Source organism: Mustela putorius, unplaced genomic scaffold (genome assembly GCF_011764305.1).
Source record: "Mustela putorius furo isolate JIRA1106 unplaced genomic scaffold, ASM1176430v1.1 tig00000228_pilon_pilon_pilon, whole genome shotgun sequence".
In the NCBI taxonomy this organism is placed as follows: Eukaryota; Metazoa; Chordata; class Mammalia; order Carnivora; family Mustelidae; genus Mustela; species Mustela putorius.
The window spans coordinates 31951834-31972881 of record NW_025421322.1 but is presented as its reverse complement, the minus strand read 5'-3'; the positions used below and the strand labels follow the sequence as shown (position 1 = coordinate 31972881).

Sequence of the window (21048 nt, the reverse complement as noted above, 5' to 3'; positions counted from 1 at the left end):
TTATGCACTTAATGCCCTTGGTTCCCATGGGCCACCTGTGTCTGTTCCTGACCTGCTTTTCCAAGCCTACTGAATTCAGTCTCCGTGGACTATACCATTCTGCTGTCTAGAGAACTGCCTTGCCACCATCTCAGTGTCTGATTTATACAACCTCTGGGGAGACTGTTGTTTCCCACTCTTAAAATTGGCCGGGGTCATCCCAGACACTGCTTGCTGTGCGCTCACCACTTTCCCATCCCTCCTCCTGCTCTGCGATCTGTGTCTGCTATTCACAATGGTGACCATCATCTCTTCTTACTGTTTCTAACTAGAACCTGGAGTTTGGAAGCAATTCTTAGAGCTACGCTCATTACAACCTCCGAACTCCCCCCCAAACCCATCTCTGACTCTCAGCTGCCTACAAGGCACCCTACTTGGTTGCTCGCTGTCAAAGATACCCAGCAAGAGGCTGATCCCCTAAACTAGCCACTTTTTCCTATTCATCTCTGTTAAAAAAAACTCCATCCTTCTATCATCCAAGATCCAAAACAACATACATTAATCTGTTTGAAATACATTTTTCTTTCTTCACTTAAACCCTGTCATACCATCCAACTCTACCAAAAAAAAAAAAAAAAAAGGAAAAAAAAAAGCAACTGAAGCAGAAAATATACTCAGCTCTTACCCTCACTGGTGTGCCTTCCACCTAAGCATCCAAGGCAGAAACCAAGACAAATCTTTGGTTTTCTCCTGCTCCCTCATACCAATCAACTGCTTATAAATTCTTTCTTGTAGGTTTTCCTAGAATTATCCACTTCTCTGCATTCTCACTCAGTGCAGGCCCCAGTCCTCTCTCCTGGAGATTACTGACGAGCATTCTAAATGGTTGCTCCGTCTCCACTTTGCTAAAGCACCACCAGAGTAATACTTGAACAACGCTTAACCTGACTTAAAACCATTCCTTGACTACCCAGCGTTGCAGAACAGTAAAAACTATGCAACTTCATTTACAATTCCCAACCCTACTCCTCTGATTCAGTCCAAGTACACTAATTTCATACTAATTCCCTGAAGAGTCACGTTCTTACCTACATTCATTCTTTCACACATGTCATCACACTTCTCAAAGAAACACCAAACACCTGCTTCAGGCTCCTCCTAGGAATTGTTTCCTTTGGAAGATATCCCTTGCCCACCAAACCTGGACCAAATGCTCTCCTACCTGCTGCCTGGGATCCCCAAACTTCTCTGATCATAGCCTTGAAGGTCTGCTTTAACCGTCCAGTTATTTGTCCTATCTAAGATAAACTGTTATGAATTAGCTTCTTTGCTAATTTTGCTGGAATAAAACTAGTAAAACGCCACCACGGGGGAACTGAGAAAATAGTCACTCAAATCATCGGTGCTTTGTGGTCCACATGAGGAACCCAGTTGAGAAAGACTATCAGTTCTGTGAAAGTAGAGACTTCTACTTATTTTGTCCATTCTTGTTTCTGTAAATACTCATAAACATTTAATTATACAAGTTCACTAGAGTCACTGACACCTTGATTGGTCTAGCTGAGACATTACTCAGTATTACTGTACCCCTTCATGGAGGAATACTTACCACATGCCTAGACCTACACTATTCACTCAAGTTCTAGGTTGATTAGGGATAAATGAAAAATGCTATACCATCTTACATTTATGGGCCACTTACTATATGTTGGTCACTTACTATATGTTGGTTCAATGAACTTTAGGCAGACCACTAACATTATATTTCAATCATGTGTCCATCTTCTCCACCAGATTTTAATCCTTAACATCTTTTTACCCTCAAAATCCACAACAATGTCTGGTATATAAGAGGCACTCAGTGGAGGTTTATGGAATACATGAAAAAAACAATCTGGATCTGTACGGATGACTGAACAATCTTTATGTACATGGAAAATAGCAGTGTTACCTAGTCAAATTATTTAATTTCCACTTCATTACTCCCATTTTTAAACAAAGATACCACTACTACCTATTAACCTTCAAGGGTTAAATGAGAAAATGAATACAAGTGCTTGTCTCAGTGACTGGCACTGAGTTAATGCATATGAACTGACTGCTAATATTTTCATGATGACAGGTATATGCATGATCGAGAAACTAAGTATGTTTTGCTTTTTCTTTTGATATAGTCTTCTTAAATCTCTTATTTTTAAAAATGAATATCTGGTGGTTACACAACAACAACAAAAATTTAATAACCAATCAATTATACCATGACGTATCACTATGTCTTCAGAATCTTTCTGCATTAAAGGCAGGACGTATGTACCACAGAGTGATTCTAAACTATTGAATTTTAGAAATCAAAAAAACCTTATTCAAACTGAGGAATTTCTATGCAGTTTCATAATTAAATATATACTGAAATATTCAGAATTCCTCCAGTCAGTAATAGAGAAGCACTAAGAATGAGAATACATCTATGTGGGGGGGGTGCGTAGAGCAAGCCATCGGTTAAAAAAACAGAAAGTACCATAATTTTCATTAAAAATTGTTACTTGTTAAGAGTCCCATCTGTTAAAGAGTTAAAGGAACAGGGTAAAAGGAACAAGAAGGGTGAAAATACACTACGGCTACTGGGAAGGTAAAGGGAAATAACCAAGGGACTTAGAACTACATACAATACAGGCCACTGGCTCCATTTCTAAAAGGCAAATTTTATTAAGCTATTTTTCTAGGGGAAGGTGAGGGAAGGGCAGGCCAAACTGATACCTGGATTTACCTTTGTGCTTGTGCCTGGGTTTATGAGGTTTTCTGCCTGAAGGAAAGAGAGCTAAATCCAAATTATAAGAATGAAATATTTTTAAGGTCTTTTTAAAAAACTGTTTTAAATTACAAAATTGTGCTACTGTTTTGTTTTTAGCTCTTTTATATCCCCAACAAATTCATGAGGTATAGAACCTTTCGTAATCTAGAACGTAAAAGAAAATGCAAAAGCATTCATTAACATCTCAGAGCATTATGAACTATCATTATAATAAACATGTATGTTTTGGATCCATGTTATAAAAAAGATAGCTATTTACAAAGACTGTGCTATTTTTAGTGTTTAATCCAGAAAACTACCTAACTCAAACAGTTCTCATATAGTATCCCCAAAGCAAGAACTAGTTCTTCTACCACATTTAATACTTATATGACCATGAAATGACAATAAAGACATAGGACAGAGAAACTCTGATTTTAGTTGTTAAAGTAAATACTGAATGCAAAACTCCATGCAGTTTTGCCTTTAAAAACAACACAATTATTTGAGGCAATGAAAAGAACAGAAGGAAATACATGGTGCACAGAGGAAAACACATTCTTGAAAGGTCTGTAGGCTTTTAAAACAACAGTCAGGGCTCTTTCCAGTGAGAGCAGTTACCTGACATTCAGCTCAGTAGTCACAAATCACTCATTAAACGATTTATATTATTTACATAAGTCAAACACAGTGTGGGTTAATGAGGAAAGATTTCTATGGGCTTCTCTGTTTGAAGTACACTAATATATCAAGTATAATACTAACAATTACTTAAGGACTCCATTTGCTGATGATAAAATCCATAAGATTTACTAAAGTTTTTCAAGAGCAAAATTTTAAAGTGAAACTAAAACCTCTAAGCATTTGAAAAACTGTGGTAAAGTGTACAAACAATGAATTTTCAATGCTAACTGGGTTAATGGAAAAATTACCGGAAAAGTAATCACCAGAGTTAGAGTTCGAGTTACCCTCCTCTTACCTGTTACTTGTGGTACATATGGTACTGACAATCTCTCAACACTATAGCCGCTTCCGCCTAGTGACTCTGCAATCTTGTTGGTCAAAAAGTATAAATTTTTGTCATGCTTCTCTAAAGATTTTGGAAGCCTGTCGGGTTGATCAAAACAAAAGTCATTCAGCATTATTTAAATTACTGAGCAAAAATAAGTTAACATGCAGGCATGCTAGATCAAAGCCTAAATATAAGTATATATACAATTTAAACTGTAATTAGTGATAGAAAAATCAATGTATTTTTGGTGACCAATCTGACTATAAAAACACATGGTATATAGTCCCATATGTTAGGCATTCTGCTGTGATTCTTTCTCCAATAACGTTCCAACGGGGAAGTCAGCCTTTAATTATTCTGTGGGTGTTCACACATTAAATGATGAAGAGGACTAAATTCAGCTTTAACCTTCATGCTAATTAAAACTCCAAGAGAAGAAAATCAAACTGTAGCTCAGTGACTGCTAATGAAACACGTATCAGCCAGTGAAGTGATAGGAAGCACCTGCTCAATCACCTGAAGGTCTACTTTCTACTCAAACTCTGATATTATCTTATACTGATGCTTTCACTATTATACTGCTTTTATAAATAACCCCAAAGTCTGCATAAAGTATTGTTCACATATATATTCTTGTTTGGAGAGCAAGGGAGAGTGCAGGTGTAATACCGATTTGCCTTAATACAGTCTCTGTCCCAAAGTTTTGTGAATGCTGTTACCTACTACTGAAAGTCTTGACCAGGATATTGTATTCTCTTAAGAAATGCTTATTTACAGATGAGAACACACTATATTTAAGAGATATATCTCCATATTAAAAAAAAAGTTAAGATAATTTTTTTCACCAAAGTTCGACTATGTATATGAGTCTACACTTACATTGTATGAGAACTTTTATAGGAAGGGAAAGAAGTCCAATGCATTTGACAGAAATACAAAATATAGGAAAATATGCTAACAACAGTTTACTCCTTTATAATCATCACTGATTGGTTTCTCAAGCCAGTGTCCCTTAAAATGTAAAGAATTAACATACATGCACTTATCTCTGAAAATATGCTCTGGTAGAAAATAAGGAGCTTCCATAGTTCGGATTTCAATAACCTGAAAGATAGCCAAACACAAAACAAAACAAAAAAATCAAAACCCTCACTCCTCAGGATTTGGCTCTGAAAATTTGGAAAACTGAAAACACAGAAATTAAACATTTATAAAAATATCAGCACATTATTTTGGAATTTAAGCTATGTTTAGAGCCCACACGCGAGTTCATTTTATTTTAACACTTATTATTTTAAAAATTCAGAAGGTAACAAAAACTCTGACAATAAAATAAAACATGCAGTAAAAGAAAAAGTATTATATTTAATTGAACCTACTACACAAGGATAAGAACATGTATTTTCTCAAGTGCCACTACGTTGGAAGCCCCTTGACAAAGCCCAAGGCCGTGAGCACCCTTACTCTCCTCACCCACCTTCTGTAGCGTGTGCGTGAGGTCTCAACGCACTTCTGAGGCTGGGCTCCTCTGCGCCACTGTGAGCAACTTAGGGGGGCACTCTGCTTTTGCAATGGCGGGCATCAGACAGATCGTCAGCATTTGTCTAATGAATGAATGAGTTCTAGTTCTTGTAATGCACTAAAAGCCTACATTTAAGCATGCACTAAGAGATGTGCTTCAAATTTCAGAAAAATGAGGTTCTCCTTGACCAATAATCTTTAAAGAATATGAATTACAGTGGACTTTCTCTGCCAGGTAAGTTAGAGGCTCTGAAATGCATATTAAATTGTGCAAGTAGCTACTGAATGAGTTATTGCTGAGGAAAGTTGAACATAGGGGAACGACACAAGACAAATCTCTAAAAATGTTTTCCTGTGAGACCTGGCTCAAGTAGACTGGTTTAAAGCAATAAATGAAATAGTATAAAAACGAAAAATAATTTACATACTGAGATTCATAATGGCTTAAAAGGAAAACAACCAGGTAAGAATTCAAATGAAATTCTAGAAGAAAACCGTGCATTCCCTGACCACTATACAAAAAAATTCTAATAAAGGAACAGGCATTAAAGAAAATATACACACTAACTGTAGTTTTAGTTTAGTTTCAAAAGAGCTATTACTGAAAAAGTGATGCACACTTTTACAGCAGTATCTTTATAATTTGATACAAAATCATTATAATTTGATAGAAAATTAAAAACACTCAGCAGTGGAGGAAAATCAGCCATTTTTATATAAAAACCAAGTTGAAAGATATTTTTAAACATCTTACCTTGCTAACATGTTGGCAAAATGCGGGGACAGCTATCATCTGACTTACAAAATTGAGGTACGCCGCAACCAGCGCCATGATCCCACAGCGATGGAACATTGGCAAATTATCCTCATTGATAATCGCACTGTCCTTTAATAAAAAACAAACACGGCTGACAGATCAAGGTCTTAGACTCCATTAGCGTTTTCTCTATGATTATATGGAAAAACTATAGGGCGTTTGAAGTGCTGATAAAAATGTTACCTTCTAAGAAGTTGTTTTTTAAAGAATTCTGAAAGGATAATAAATATCCATTTACAGGAGAGTTCAAGCTCTCAAATAGCTCTTTCTTAGGAAAGTCTTTTGGGAGGGGTGGGGGGTTACACAAATATACACACACATGTGTATATATATATATGCACATGTACATATATATATCTTGCACTCAAATATATATATGACATATGGTCCCATCACATACTGTTCTTTGCACACCCCAATGAGACAGCTACATATGTAATGACTATGTAACGACCCTCTTCTTCACTAGACTGAGAGTATGGGTGGAGGGGCCATGCTGCCCCTCTTCAGAGTACTCCCAGGGCTCTGAGAAAATCTGACACATAGCTGATGGTCACTCGGTATTTGTTAAAACAATAAGTATGATCATAACCTGAAGTATTTTTCTATTTAACACTAGGCACCTCCCTTTTAAAATTCATGTTCTTGGATAAAGGTAAAACCACTTTAAAGATGGTGTCCAGTTCATTAAAAAAAAGGTTTTTTCACTGAAAGTGGACAAAAGCATACCTGTAAAGCAATAGCTAATCGAATGAGATCAATAACCACTTCCTCATTGGCCAATTCAATAGTTATAAGAGCAAGAGAAGTATAAAGTAGTTCATAGTTTTTCTGAACATTGTCTTCCTCTTTACAGCCCAAATATATGTGCCGATACAATTGTTGCCCATTCTGAAAAGGGAAGTAACATTGAAAAAAGATGGTTTTTGCTTTAAAAGTAGTACAGGCAGATTTCATACACATATAACCTCTTACAAAGCAACTCTTATTACAGAACTTAGCATGGAAGAGAAACCTAAGCTAATAATCAGATGGCCAAATTGTATTGTAAGTTATCAACATCAATAAATATGCTAATATATACAACAACAGCTAAGACAGAATTGAAGCATGAACGATAAATAAAAATAGCAGCTGAGAGTTCCAGTGTAAACAATGAAAAGCTTTTAGCGATCATCTGAAAAGACAAAAGCAAATTAATTATAGACTGATCTGGGAAAGGCTGAAATGGCTGGCAGAGTTATGGGAGATACTTCTGCAATACAGCTTTGGCAATGATAACAAAACACACATTTGGCTAAGGGGAAATGTAGTCAGGCTTTCCTGCCTTTGGAGGCAATCTCCTGGGAGGTGGGTGAGGAGCTGTCCAGGGATGGGCACCTGCAGGTTCCACTATACTTGGGCTATAGTGACCAAAGGCAAGCCTAAAGCCTTATGCAAGGGAGCGGTTATAGAGATACTCCAGGGACTGCAAAAGGTTTCCCCCAAACCAAACTAATCTAAATATATTAACACAGAAAGGAAAAGCCTTTCCTCCAAAGCATTCCAAGGTAGAGGTCCAACTACTAAGTGAGAACTAAGAGAAATAAAAATGTGTTCTCCATTTAAAGTCACTATGTGACTTTATGTGGTTAATTACTATGTGGTAATTAAATCAACCTCTTGCATTGGTTCTCATCACTAATTGTAAGCTACAATCATTGATCAGCTGGAATGACCACCAGGACACCTCCGCACCTCTGCCCACCCTCAATATGATTTAGCTGGTTAGTGGTGAAGCCCAAGTATTTTTGAAGCACAAAGCTCCCCAGGTGATTCTACTATGCAGGCAGGGTTAAGGCTAGGGGCCTATTCACTCATATGTGGAGGGACTTCAGCTTAACCCCCTGGGCCTGTTTCTCAGCAGGTTCACCTTCTTCACTTTAGGGGAAAGGACTGAACAAGACCAACACAGTTTTCTGAATCCAGAGTTTGCTTCTCCCAAATGGTTCTATACTTGGGTGTGTAACAATGGTCTCTGTATTGGGCCCCCTCCAACCCTATTCTTGGATCCTATGGTTCCTAAACAGTATTAACATTAAAGCTTGCACACATGGGAGTTTAGATGTCAGGTCCCTTAAGTAATTCAAGTTGATTTTGTACCTACTACATACATACCCATCAGGTTAGACAACATTAAAATCTAACTATAATACATTATAATATAATATAATTATAATATTATATTATAATAAATATAATTATAAATAAATTATTATAATAAATATAATTATAATGCATTAAAATCTTACTATAATGATATAGTGTAAGTTGGTGTGATGACTTCACAAAATGGTTTGGAATTGTCTAATAAATCTGAAAAACCCATTACTTGCCAATGCCTCTCCTGTAGGCCTTAGAGAAATGGGAGTTACATGCAATACACTAAGTGTACAAGAATATTCACAGCAGCCTGTCTGCAACAACTCAAATGCCCCCAGCAGGATAACGGATAGCTTGTGGTATATTCGTGTTATGCAATACTATACGGCTACATATATGAATAAATTTCACCAAAATAGAGCTAAATGAAAGAAAACATAAAAGATCATGTAACGTATGGTTCCTTTCACACAAAATACAAAAACTGACAAAACTACACTGTATTGTTCAGGGATCGATAGATGTACACTTAGGTGGCAAACTGTAAAGGAAAAAAGGAGTCCATTTTCATGAACGCACGGGGATGACTACCTGCTGTGGATGACATGGAGCTGTTGAGAGGCTGGGCATGTGGGGGACCTACACCATTATTCACTTCAGAGTAATTAAATAACCCATGCATTCTGTATTTCATAATAATTGGTACTTTTTTTTTTTTTTTTGCTAAGAGATTCCCTGAATTGCTGAGACTGTTAACAAGAGCCCTTTCATCTGGTGATATTCTGTGAGGATTATAGCTTTGGGAGAGGAGCCCCCCCAGGTGAGACACAAGAAACTGAGCAGCAGCGGCTTCCCCTGCACCTGCCAGTACAGCTTCCTTAGAAAAGAAGATGTGAAGGAGCACCTCCCAGTGCAAACGGTGAGGGCCTCCTGCCAGGCCTCCTGCCAGTCTTTCAAACAGAGACCTGGAGTCTAAGATATCCCTAAAACATTCAGATGGAGCAGTTTTAGGCTGGGTAGTACTATCCAAAGGGCAGTTCATCATCCCCTGACTACAGAACCCCAACTTTTTTTTTTGGTTAGGTCTTTGCTGAAATTTCCATAAGGTGCCAGTTAAAGTTGCCTAAAAAAACCAAACAGCATTTTGACTGATAGGATAAATTCGAATGTAAATGAAAAAGGGTGTCCAATTATAAAGATAAAATTTGATTTTAAAAAAATGAACAGATTGCACCAAAAGAAAAACATACCAAAAAGAAGTAGTTTATACTAACAGTAACAAATGCTTAGCCAGTTATTTCAAATTATAAAATCGAAGGATAACAAATTCAGAGAACAACTTCAAGAATTTAAAATTTAACATGGAATAATAGTCCAATATTTTGGTTCAACTGGACCCTTTTAAAATTAGTTGGCTAGCAAAATTAAGGAAAGAGAAGGATTATTTCTATCACTGTCATACCAGATAAAATAAAATGAATCCAGTCTCCAAATTCAGTATCACTTAATGTCATTATATAATGTCAAAACCTACAAGTTAGTTATCAGTGAGTTTTCAAATTTCATTCTACTAATCATGATTAAAGTTCTTCAGTTATGAGAAACAACTTCTTTCACTAACTGGATAATATAAAGGAATACTGAAAAAAATAAAAGTTGGAAAGAGCTAGAATTCCTTTGCCCTATTTATTAACCACTTTTTTCATACACAATAGAGCCAAACTTAAAGAAGTATTTTGTTCACATTAATTTAGTAAATGTTATTTTATAAATCATTTTTCAAATGAAGTTTTGAAAGTGTGGGGACATTAACTTGAAACACAGCAATCAATAGTAATAGAGCAAAATAAAAGATGGTGACAGGGACAAATCATGGTCTAGTAATGAGCCAAAAAAGAAAACAGATTATAGATATCTGCACCTGTCTTCCTATGGGGCTCTCTATCTGTTATTCCTTGCAACCCTAAAGACCACGCTCACTTATCCACCAAGACTGGGATTATCTTGATACCAACTGGCATGTGTGTTGTGGATACTGCCATATGTCAATGCTGAGCCAGAATCTGGCAAATACTTAGTGCTCAAGCTTTGGATTAAGAATACACAGAAAGATTATTCAATATGCTAAATTACTTTAGGTATCATGATTTTCTAAATTCAGCCACTTGCCAACAGACGTACAAAATTCAACTAATCATAATGAAAATTTGGCTACATATTATGTTTAAGGGCAGAGATCCTGCCTACCTCATCTTTACATCCCAAATAATGACAGAACAATGCCAAACACAAAATAAAAACATAAGACACTCATTATATTTATATATTTAATGGTGATAAGTATTTTCAAAAACTTGAAACCATTAAAAGTAGAATCAGTGTGTGCGCCTGGGGTGGAGAGGAGTGCAAGACAGAAATTACAGGAACTTCTTACTCAAAAGAACTCAGAACTATTGCAGCATCCATCCACCAATGCTGAAACATAGGCTGGAAGAGACACTGTCAAGAACATCGTGGTAACGTGAGAAGGCGAAAGACGGCAGACAGATTTCCAATGGCGCAAAATTCAATGGCTTCCTTTTAAAGTCACAGGATCAATATAGAAACTACTTAACAATTTGAACAGCTATAACTTATATGCCTTATTTTTAAGAAAATCATCCTACCTTTTTCATGAAACTTGTATCTTGTCTACAAATTTTTTCTCTTTTTATCTTTAGGTCAGCTACATCTGGTATTATTCTAGAGACAACATATAATTTTTAATGAATAGCACATTTAATTATAATATCATGTCTTCTTAGGCAAATCATAGTTATACTTAGGAGTTTGAACAATATAACACATTTCAATGAGCATTTTAAATAAGCCTGTATGTAATGATACTACTAAATTACCAAGCTCAATTAAAAGGAATGCATAAATTCATCTTGACTCCTGTCATTCCAAACTTTAAAGACAAATCAAAATAAAATTCATGTAACTAGTAACTACTTGTAGATGAGACTTCCGAAAGTACATTAAATGATCTTCAAACATTTGCTATCTTAAAATGTAATAAATTATCTAATACCAATTATTATTATTTTTCCCTTCCAAAGATCTTATTTATTTATTTGACAGACAGAGATCAAGTATGAAGAGAAGCAGGCAGGGGTGGGACAGGGCAGGCTCCCTGATGAGCAGAGAGCCAGACGCGGGGCTCGATCCCAGGACCCTGAGATCATGATCTGAGCCAAAGGCAAAGGTTTAACCCACTGAGCCACCCAGGTACCCCTATTTAATACCCAATAAATAAAACTTTGAATAAAACTTAAAGCTCTTAGATTAAAAAAATTACAGTATTTGAATACATTAATGTGGGAATTTAAAAACATTATCACTAAATCTATTTCAAAATGGCCCAATACCTGATCCCTCGAAGTTTTGCCCTATTGTCATGGCGATCCATGAGATTATGCATGACTTCCAAGACTAACTGTCTCAGTTCATAGTCTTCCATGAGAGATGGTGATAACAAAGGATCCAGAAAAGATCCAGGCAGTGCAGTAACAATTGTCTTTGCTTTGTATCCAGAGGTCACCTGATCATGGGGAGGAAAAACGAACAAAAAGCCTTTGTCATGAGTTCTTCTTCAGTAAAATTCACAAACCAATTTATAAAAACCATAAACTTAGAGGAACAGCAAGTATGAACATAAGCCTGAATGAAAAACAAGAAGGAAAATTATAAGGTAATGACGATTTTAGAACACCTGGGTGACACAGTCGGGTTAAGTGTCTGACTCGTGGTTTCTACTCAGGTCATGATATCAGGGGCATGAGATGGAGCCCCACATCAGCTTCCATGCTCAGTGTGGAATCTGCTTAAGACTCCCTCCTTGACCTTCTCCTTCTACCCCTCCCCACAGTGCTTTCCCTTAAAATAAATAAATAAATCTTTTTAAAAAACTAATGAGGATTTTAATTTGCAAAAACATAATAAAGAGAATAAAATTAATAAAAGCACATATTTACTGTGCACCAGGCACAGTCTAGGTACTGTATGAATATTAACTTCCTCTTTACCACATCCCTATGAGGTGAGCATCAGTGTATATCTCCATTTTGTAATAGAAAAGAGGCTCAGAGAGGTCAAGAATCTGTGGCACAGGTAGTCAGTACTAACTGGACACAAGGTATTAGGTAGCAAATAATACAGTATAGGTAAGAACTGAAATTTTTTAACTTAAATTGTCAAATTATTCTTTTAAAGTAAGCAGTCTGGGTTAATAGGAATACATTTTTAATCTGGAAATCTGTACTTTATTCATTACTTGATTTGACATTTCTGAATATATCCCTATCCTCTAAATTTAAAGCTTTTAAAGAACATATATGTATATGCTATTAAGCATTTTGACCATACCACAAAGACATTTATTCAGGTGACTCTGGTACAATTAGGAGAGACAAGATGATTTACTCAGGGTATTTGTTTAATTAAAAGGCTTAGAAACAAAAGAATTTCATGTGGAGAGTCTTTATATATCAGGGTTACAAGCAAATATGGGTATTTATATTTGGGCACTTATTACAGGATCAAGGTGATTTTATAAGTGAGCAAGAAAATTGGTTAGGACAATTGATACCTGCCTAGAAGAGTTAAAAATATATCTAAGTCTCACACCACATACAAAAGTAAACTTCAAGTATCTAGCTATGGAAAGCCAAATTCTAAAAACTTTTGTAAAAAAAAATATAAGCAAAATGTGCTCATAAGAATAGGCAAATTTGTGATGATGTGGATGGAACTAGAGGGTATTATGCTTAGCGAAATAAGTCAATCGGAGAAGACAACTATCATATGATCTCCCTGATAGGAGGAAGTGGAGATGCAACGTGAGGGGATTGGGGGGTAGGAGAAAAATAAATGAAAGAAAATGGGATTGGGAGGAAGACAAACTCTCAATCTCACAAAACAAACTAAGGGTTGCTGGGGGGAGGGGAGTTAGGAGAGGGCGGTAAGGTTATGGACACTGGGGAGGGTATGTGCTATGGTGAGTGCTGTGAAATGTGTAAACCTGGTGATTCACACACCTGTATGCCTGGGGATAAAAATACATTATATGTTTATTAAAAAATTTTAAAATTAATTAAATAAAAGAATAGGCAAAAGTTCTTAAACAAGATAAAATAAAAAAGCATAGGAGGAGTCAAGATGGCAGAGAAGTAGCAGGCTGAGACTACTTCAGCTAGCAGGAGATCAGCTAGATAGCTTATCTAAAGATTGCAAACACCTGCAAATCCATCAGCAGATCGAAGAGAAGAAGAACAGCAATTCTGGAAACAGGAAAACAACCACTTTCTGAAAGGTAGGACTGGCGGAGACGTGAATCCAAAGCGATGGGAAGATAGACCCCAGGGGGAGGGGCCAGCTCCCAGCAAGCGGCGGAGCAACGGAGCACAAAATCGGGACTTTTAAAAGTCTGTTCCACTGAGGGATATCGCTCCAGAGGCTAAACCGGGGCGAAGCCCACGTGGGGTCAGCGTGGCCTCAGGTCCCCGCAGGGTCACAGAAGGATCAGGGGTGTCTGAGTGTCACAGAGCTTGCGGCTATTGGAACGGGAGAGCCGGCTACAGAGACAGAGCTGACAGTAAGCTCACAGCTCGGGGTTACCTTGAACCAGCCACAGGCTCAGTGAGCTCGGAGTGCGGCCAGAGGTCAGGCAGACGGGAGTAACTGGGCGCTGTTCTCTGAGGGCGCACTGAGGAGTGGGGCCCTGGGCTCTCGGCTCCTACGGGCGGGAGACCAGGAGGCCACCATTTGTATTCCCGTCCTCCGGAACTCTACGGAAAGTGCTCAGGGAACAAAAGCTTCTGAAAGCAAACCCGAGCGGATTACTCAGCCCGGCCCCTGGTAAGGGCGGTGCAATTCCACCTGGGGCAAAGACACTTGAGAATCACTGCAACAGGCCCCTCACCCAGAAGATCAACAAGAAATCCAGCCAAGACCAAGTTCACCTACCAAGGAGTGCGGTTTCAATACCAAGGAGAGCAGCAGAATTCCAGAGGAGGAGAAAGCAAAGCACGGAACTCATGGCTTTCTCCCTGTGATTTTTTTTTAGTCTTGCAGTTAATTTAATTTTTTTCTTTTTCATTTTTTGTTTTTTTTCTTGCCTTCTGGTAAAATTTTTTTTTAACTTTTACCCTTTTCTTTTTTAACGTTTTTAACTACCTTATCTAATATATATATTTTTTCTTTTTTATATTTTTCGTTATTCGTTTTCTTTTTTAATACTTTTCTTTTCTTTCTTTTTTTTTCTTTCTTCCTTTTTGAACCTCTTTTTATCCCCTTTCTCCCCCCTCATGATTTGGGATCTCTTCTGATTTGGTTAAAGCATATTTTCCTGGGCTTGTTGCCACCCTTTTTGTATTTTACTTGCTCCTCCATATACTCTTATCTGGACAAAATGACAAGACGGAAAAATTCACCACAAAAAAAAGAACAAGAGGCAGTACCGAACACTAGGGACCTAATCAATACAGACATTGGTAATATGTCAGATCTAGAGTTCAGAAAGACAATTCTCAAGGTTCTAGCCGGGCTCGAAAAAGGCATGGAAAATATTAGAGAAACCCTCTCGGGAGATATAAAAGTCCTTTCTGGAGAAATAAAAGAACTAAAATCTAACCAAGTTGAAATCAAAAAAGCTATTAATGAGGTGCAATAAAAAATGGAGGCTCTCACTGCTAGGATAAATGAGGCAGAAGAAAGAATTAGTGATATAGAAGACCAAATGACAGAGAATAAAGAAGCTGAGCAAAAGAGGGACAAACAGCTACTGGACCACGAGGAGAGAATTCGAGAGATAAGTGACACCATAAGACGAAACAACATTAGAATAATTGGGATTCCAGAAGAAGAAGAAAGAGAGAGGGGAGCAGAAGGTATACTGGAGAGAATTATTGGGGAGAATTTCCCCAATATGGCAAAGGGAACGAGCATCAAAATTCAGGAGATTCAGAGAACGCCCCTCAAAATCAATAAGAATAGGCTCACACCCCGCCACCTAATAGTAAAATTTACAAGTCTCAGTGACAAAAAGAAAATCCTGAAAGCAGCCCGGGAAAAGAAGTCTGTAACATACAATGGTAAAAATATTAGATTGGCAGCTGACTTATCCACAGAGACCTGGCAGGCCAGAAAGAGCTGGCATGATATTTTCAGAGCACTAAACGAGAAAAACATGCAGCCAAGAATACTATATCCAGCTAGGCTATCATTGAAAATAGAAGGAGAGATTAAAAGCTTCCAGGACAAACAACAACTGAAAGAATTTGCAAACACCAAACCAGCTCTACAGGAAATATTGAAAGGGGTCCTCTAAGCAAAGAGAGAGCCTACAATTGGTAGATCAGAAAGGAACAGAGACCATATACAGTAACAGTGACCTTACAGGCAATACAATGGCACTAAATTCATATCTCTCAATAGTTACCCTGAATGTTAATGGGCTAAATGCCCCAATCAAAAGACACAGGGTATCAGAATGGATAAAAAAACAAAACCCATCTATATGTTGCTTCCAAGAAACTCATTTTAAGCCCGAAGACACCTCCAGATTTAAAGTGAGGGGGTGGAAAAGAATTTACCATGCTAATGGACATCAGAAGAAAGCAGGAGTGGCAATCCTTATATCAGATCAATTAGATTTTAAGCCAAAGACTATTAAAAGAGATGAGGAAGGACACTAAATCATACTCAAAAGGTCTGTCCAATAAGAAGATCTAACAATTTTAAATATCTATGCCCCCAACATGGGAGCAGCCAACTATATAAACCAATTAATAACAAAATCAAAGAAACACATAAACAATAATACAATAATAGTAGGGGACTTTAACACTCCCCTCACTGAAATGGACAGATCATCCAAGCAAAAAGATCAGCAAGGAAATAAAGGCCTTAAACGACACAATGGACCAGATGGACATCACATATATATTCAGAACATTTCATCCCAAAGCAACAGAATACACATTCTTCTCTAATGCACATGGAATATTCTCCATAATAGATCACATCCTCGGTCCTAAATCAGGACTCAACCGGTATCAAAAGATTGGGATCATTCCCTGCATATTTTCAGACCACAATGCTCTAAAGCTAGAACTCAACCACAAAAGGAAGTTTGGAAAGAGCCCAAACACATGGAGACTAAACAGCATCCTTCTAAAGAATGAATGGGTCACCGGGAAATTAAGGAGGAATTGAAAAAAATCATGGAAACAAATGATAATGAAAATACAACGATTCAAAATCTGTGGGACACAAAAAAGGCAGTCCTGAGAGGAAAATATATAGCTGTAAAAGCCTTTCTCAAGAAACAAGAAAGGTCTCAGATACACAACCTAACCCTACACCTAAAGGAGCTGGAGAAAGAACAAGAAAGAAATCCTAAACCCAGCAGGAGAAGAGAAATCATAAAGATCAGAGCAGAAATCAATGAAATAGAAACAAAAAACAAAATAGAACAAATCAACGAAACTAGGAGCTGGTTCTTTGAAAGAATTAATAAAATTGATAAACCTCTGGCCCGACTTATCAAAAAGAAAAGAGAAAGGACCCAAATAAATAAAATCATGAAAAAAAGACGAGAGATCACAACTAATACAAAAGAAATACAAACTATTATAAGAACATACTATGAGCAACTCTATGCCAACAAATTTGACAATCTGGAAGAAATGGATGCATTCCTAGAAACATATAAACTACCACAACTGAACCAGGAAGAAATAGAAAGCCTGAACAGACCCATAACCAGTAAGGAGATTGAAACAGTCATTAAAAATCTCCAAACAAACAAAAGCCCAGGGCCAGACGGCTTCCCGGGGGAATTCTACCAAACATTTAAAGAAGAACTAATTCCTATTCTCCTGAAACTGTTCCAAAAAATAGAAATGGAAGGAATACTTCCAAACTCATTTTATGAGGCCAGCATCACCTTGATCCCAAAACCAGACAAGGATCCCATCAAAAAAGAGAGCTATAGACCAATATCCTTGATGAACACAGATGCGAAAATTCTCACCAAAATACTAGCCAATAGGATTCAACAGTACATTAAAAGGATTATTCACAACGACCAAGTGGGATTTATTCCAGGGCTGCAAGGTTGGTTCAACATCGGCAAATCAGTCAATGTGATACAACACATCAATAAAAGAAAGAACAAGAACCATATGATACTTTCAATAGACGCTGAAAAAGCATTTGACAAAGTACAGCATCCCTTCCTGATCAAAACTCTTCAAAGTGTAGGGATAGAGAGCACATACCTCAATATCATCAAAGCCATCTATGAAAAACCCACCACAAATACCATTCTCAATGGAGAAAAACTGAAAGCTTTTCCGCTAAGGTCAGGAACACGGCAGGGATGTCCATTATCACCACTGCTATTCAACATAGTACTAGAGGTCCTAGCCTCAGCAATCAGACAACAAAAGGAAATTAAAGGCATCCAAATCGGCAAAGAAGAAGTCAAATTATCACTCTTCGCAGATGATATGATACTATATGTGGAAAACCCAAAAGACTCCACTCCAAAATTGCTAGAAATTGTACAGGAATTCAGTAAAGTGTCAGGATATAAAATCAATGCACAGAAATCAGTTCCATTTCTCTACACCAACAATAAGACAGAAGAAAGAGAAATTAAGGAGTCAATCCCATTTACAATTGCACCCAAAACCATAAGATACCTAGGAATAAACCTAACCAAAGAGGCAAAGAATCTATACTCAGAAAACTATAAAGTACTCATGAAAGAAATTGAGGAAGACACAAAGAAATGGAAAAATGTTCCATGCTCCTGGATTGGAAGAATAAATATTGTGAAAATGTCTATGCTACCTAAAGCAATCTACACATTTAATGCAATTCCTATCAAAGTACCATCCATCTTTTTCAAAGAAATGGAACAAATAATTCTAAAATTTATATGGAACCAGAAAAGACCTCGAATAGCCAAAGGGATATTGAAAAAGAAAGCCAACGTTGGTGGCATCACAATTCCGGACTTCAAGCTCTATTACAAAGCTGTCATCATCAAGACAGCATGGTATTGGCACAAAAACAGACACATAGATCAATGGAATAGAATAGAGAGCCCAGAAATAGACCCTCAACTCTATGGTCAACTCATCTTCGACAAAGCAGGAAAGAATGTCCAATGGAAAAAAGACAGCCTCTTCAATAAAGGTACTGAGAAAATTGGGCAGCCACACGCAGAAAAATGAAATTGGACCATTTCCTTACACTACACACAAAAATAGACTCAAAATGGATGAAGGACCTCAATGTGCGAAAGGAATCCATCAAAATCCTTGAGGAGAAAACAGGCAGCAACTTCTTCGACCTCAGCCGCAGCAACATCTTCCTAGGAACATCACCAAAGGCAAGGGAAGCAAGGGCAAAAATGAACTATTGGGATTTCATCAAGATCAAGAGCTTTTGCACAGTAAAGGAAACAGTTAACAAAATCAAGACAACTGACAGAATGGGGGAAGATATTTGCAAATGACATATCAGATAAAGGACTAGTATCCAAAATCTATAAAGAACTTAGCAAACTCAACACCCAATGAACAAATAATCCAATCAAGAAATGGGCAGAGGACATGAACAGACATTTCTGCAAAGAAGACATCCAGATGGCCAACAGACACATGAAAAAGTGCTCCATATCACTCGGCATCAGGGAAATACCAATCAAAACCACAATGAGATATCACCTCACACCAGTCAGAATGGCTAAAATCAACAAGTCAGGAAATGACAGATGCTGACGAGGATGCGGAGAAAGGGGAACTCTCCTACACTGTTGGTGGGAATGCAAGCTGGTGCAACCACTCTGGAGAACAGCATGGAGGTTCCTCAAAACGTTGAAAATAGAACTGCCCTATGACCCAGCAATTGCACTACTGGGTATTTACCCTAAAGATACAAACGTAGTGGTCCAAAGGGGCACGTGCACCCGAATGTTTATAGCAGCAATGTCCACAATAGCCAAACTATGGAAAGAACCTAGATGTCCATCAACAGATGAATGGATCAAGAAGATGTGGTATATATACACAATGGAATACTATGCAGCCATCAAAAGAAATGAAATCTTGCCATTTGCGACAACATGGACGGAACTAGAGCATATCATACTTAGCGAAGTAAGTCAAGCAGAGAAAGACAACTATCATATGATCTCCCTGATATGAGGAAGTGGTGATGCAACATGGGGGCTTAAGTGGGTAGAAGAAGAATCAATGAAACAAGATGGAATTGGGAGGGAGACAAACCATGAGTGACTCTTGATCTCACAAAACAAACTGAGGGTTGCTGGGGGGAGGGGGTTTGGGAGAAGGGGGTGGGATTATGGACATTGGGGAGGGTATGTGCTTTGGTGAGTGCTGTGAAGTGTGTAAACCTGGTGATTCACAGACCTGTGCCCCTGGGGAGAAAAACATATGTTTATAAAAAATTAAAAATTTTTAAAAAAAGCATAAAATACATATGAAGGACTGATTAATCTGACTATATTATAAACTTCTGTATAGCAAATACCATAACCAGAATTAACTATGAAACACAAAATCCCTAGGTATTAAATATTTATTTTTAAAAAAAGGGGGGTCACCTGGGTGGCTCAGTTGGTTAAGCATCTGCCTTCAATTCAGTTATAGTTTTTGGGTCCTAGGATTGGGCCCCACATCGGGCTCCCCACTCTGCAAGGAGTCTGCTTCCTCCTCTGTCCTCCATCCACAACCCCTCCACGTTCTGCCTGCTTACTCTCTCTCATGCTCTCTCCCAAATAAATAAAACCTTGTTGTTTTTTTTTTAAAAGGGATCATGTACAAAAAAGATTTCCTAAAAGAAATTTTAAAGATCTCTAAAGATTTGGAAAGGACACACATTCCAAATAATTAGCTCCTACTTTGTTCTTGGCGCTATACTAGATATAGTTAAGATATAGTTAAATAAAAGATGAAAATGATTACTGTAAAAGAACCAGAGGACTTTACATTTTAGGTATGCTTTTCCTTTTTGTCTCTTTACAGTTAAATTATTTTCAAAAGGAGAAGTCATTATTTGGGCAGTGTATGAAGGAAATAGCATGATCTGTACAAAGAAAATGGTTTCCCATCCAAATTCTAGTCTTCATCTTATTGACCGTGGTGAACCTCCACCCCTCCTTCCACTCCATGTGTCTGAGCCCAGGCATCTTTCTGTATAAAACATAACACTTTCTATCCGCTGTATATGTCAATCATTATGAAGATCAAGTAAGATGACACAAGTGAGGAATAAATAGTAAAAGAATAAAATATTGAAGTATATAAGCCATAGAAAAAAAGCTAACCATAAACAGTATCTTACAATATAGAAAAACCAGGTACCATGAAATTATTCGCTCCTCTTCAGTAATGTAAGTTTATTCTTCACTTATTTTACCTTATTTTTTTTAAAGATTTTATTTATTTATATGGCAGAGAGATCACAAGTAGGCAGAGAGGCAGGCAAAGGAGGAGGGAGAAGCAGGCTCCCTGCTGAGCAGAGAGCCCGATGTGGGACTCGATCCCAGGACACTGAGATCACAACCCGAGCCGAAGTCAGAGGCTTCAACCCCCTGAGCCATTCAGGTGCCCCTATTCTTCACTTATCTTTTTTTTTTTTTTTTAAATGAATTTATTTTTTTTTTTTTTTTTTTTTTTTTTTTTTTTTTTTTTAAAGATTTTATTTATT

The 21048-nt window shown here is 37.4% G+C and overlaps 1 protein-coding gene across 3 annotated transcripts in view; it reads right to left on the bottom strand.

Moving 5' to 3' along the window:
• EFR3A (EFR3 homolog A) overlaps positions 1-21048 on the bottom strand; it is a 113969-nt gene that overhangs the window by 19252 nt on the left and 73669 nt on the right. For all 3 annotated transcript variants that reach the window (XM_045078134.1, XM_004743569.2, XM_013051769.2), the window contains 6 exons: positions 11673-11845; positions 10929-11004; positions 6850-7011; positions 6058-6189; positions 4819-4886; positions 3750-3877 (listed from right to left, as the gene is read on the bottom strand). In XM_045078134.1, coding sequence (XP_044934069.1) covers positions 3750-3877; positions 4819-4886; positions 6058-6189; positions 6850-7011; positions 10929-11004; positions 11673-11845 — 739 coding nt within the window. The remainder of the gene's footprint in view (positions 1-3749; positions 3878-4818; positions 4887-6057; positions 6190-6849; positions 7012-10928; positions 11005-11672; positions 11846-21048) is intronic.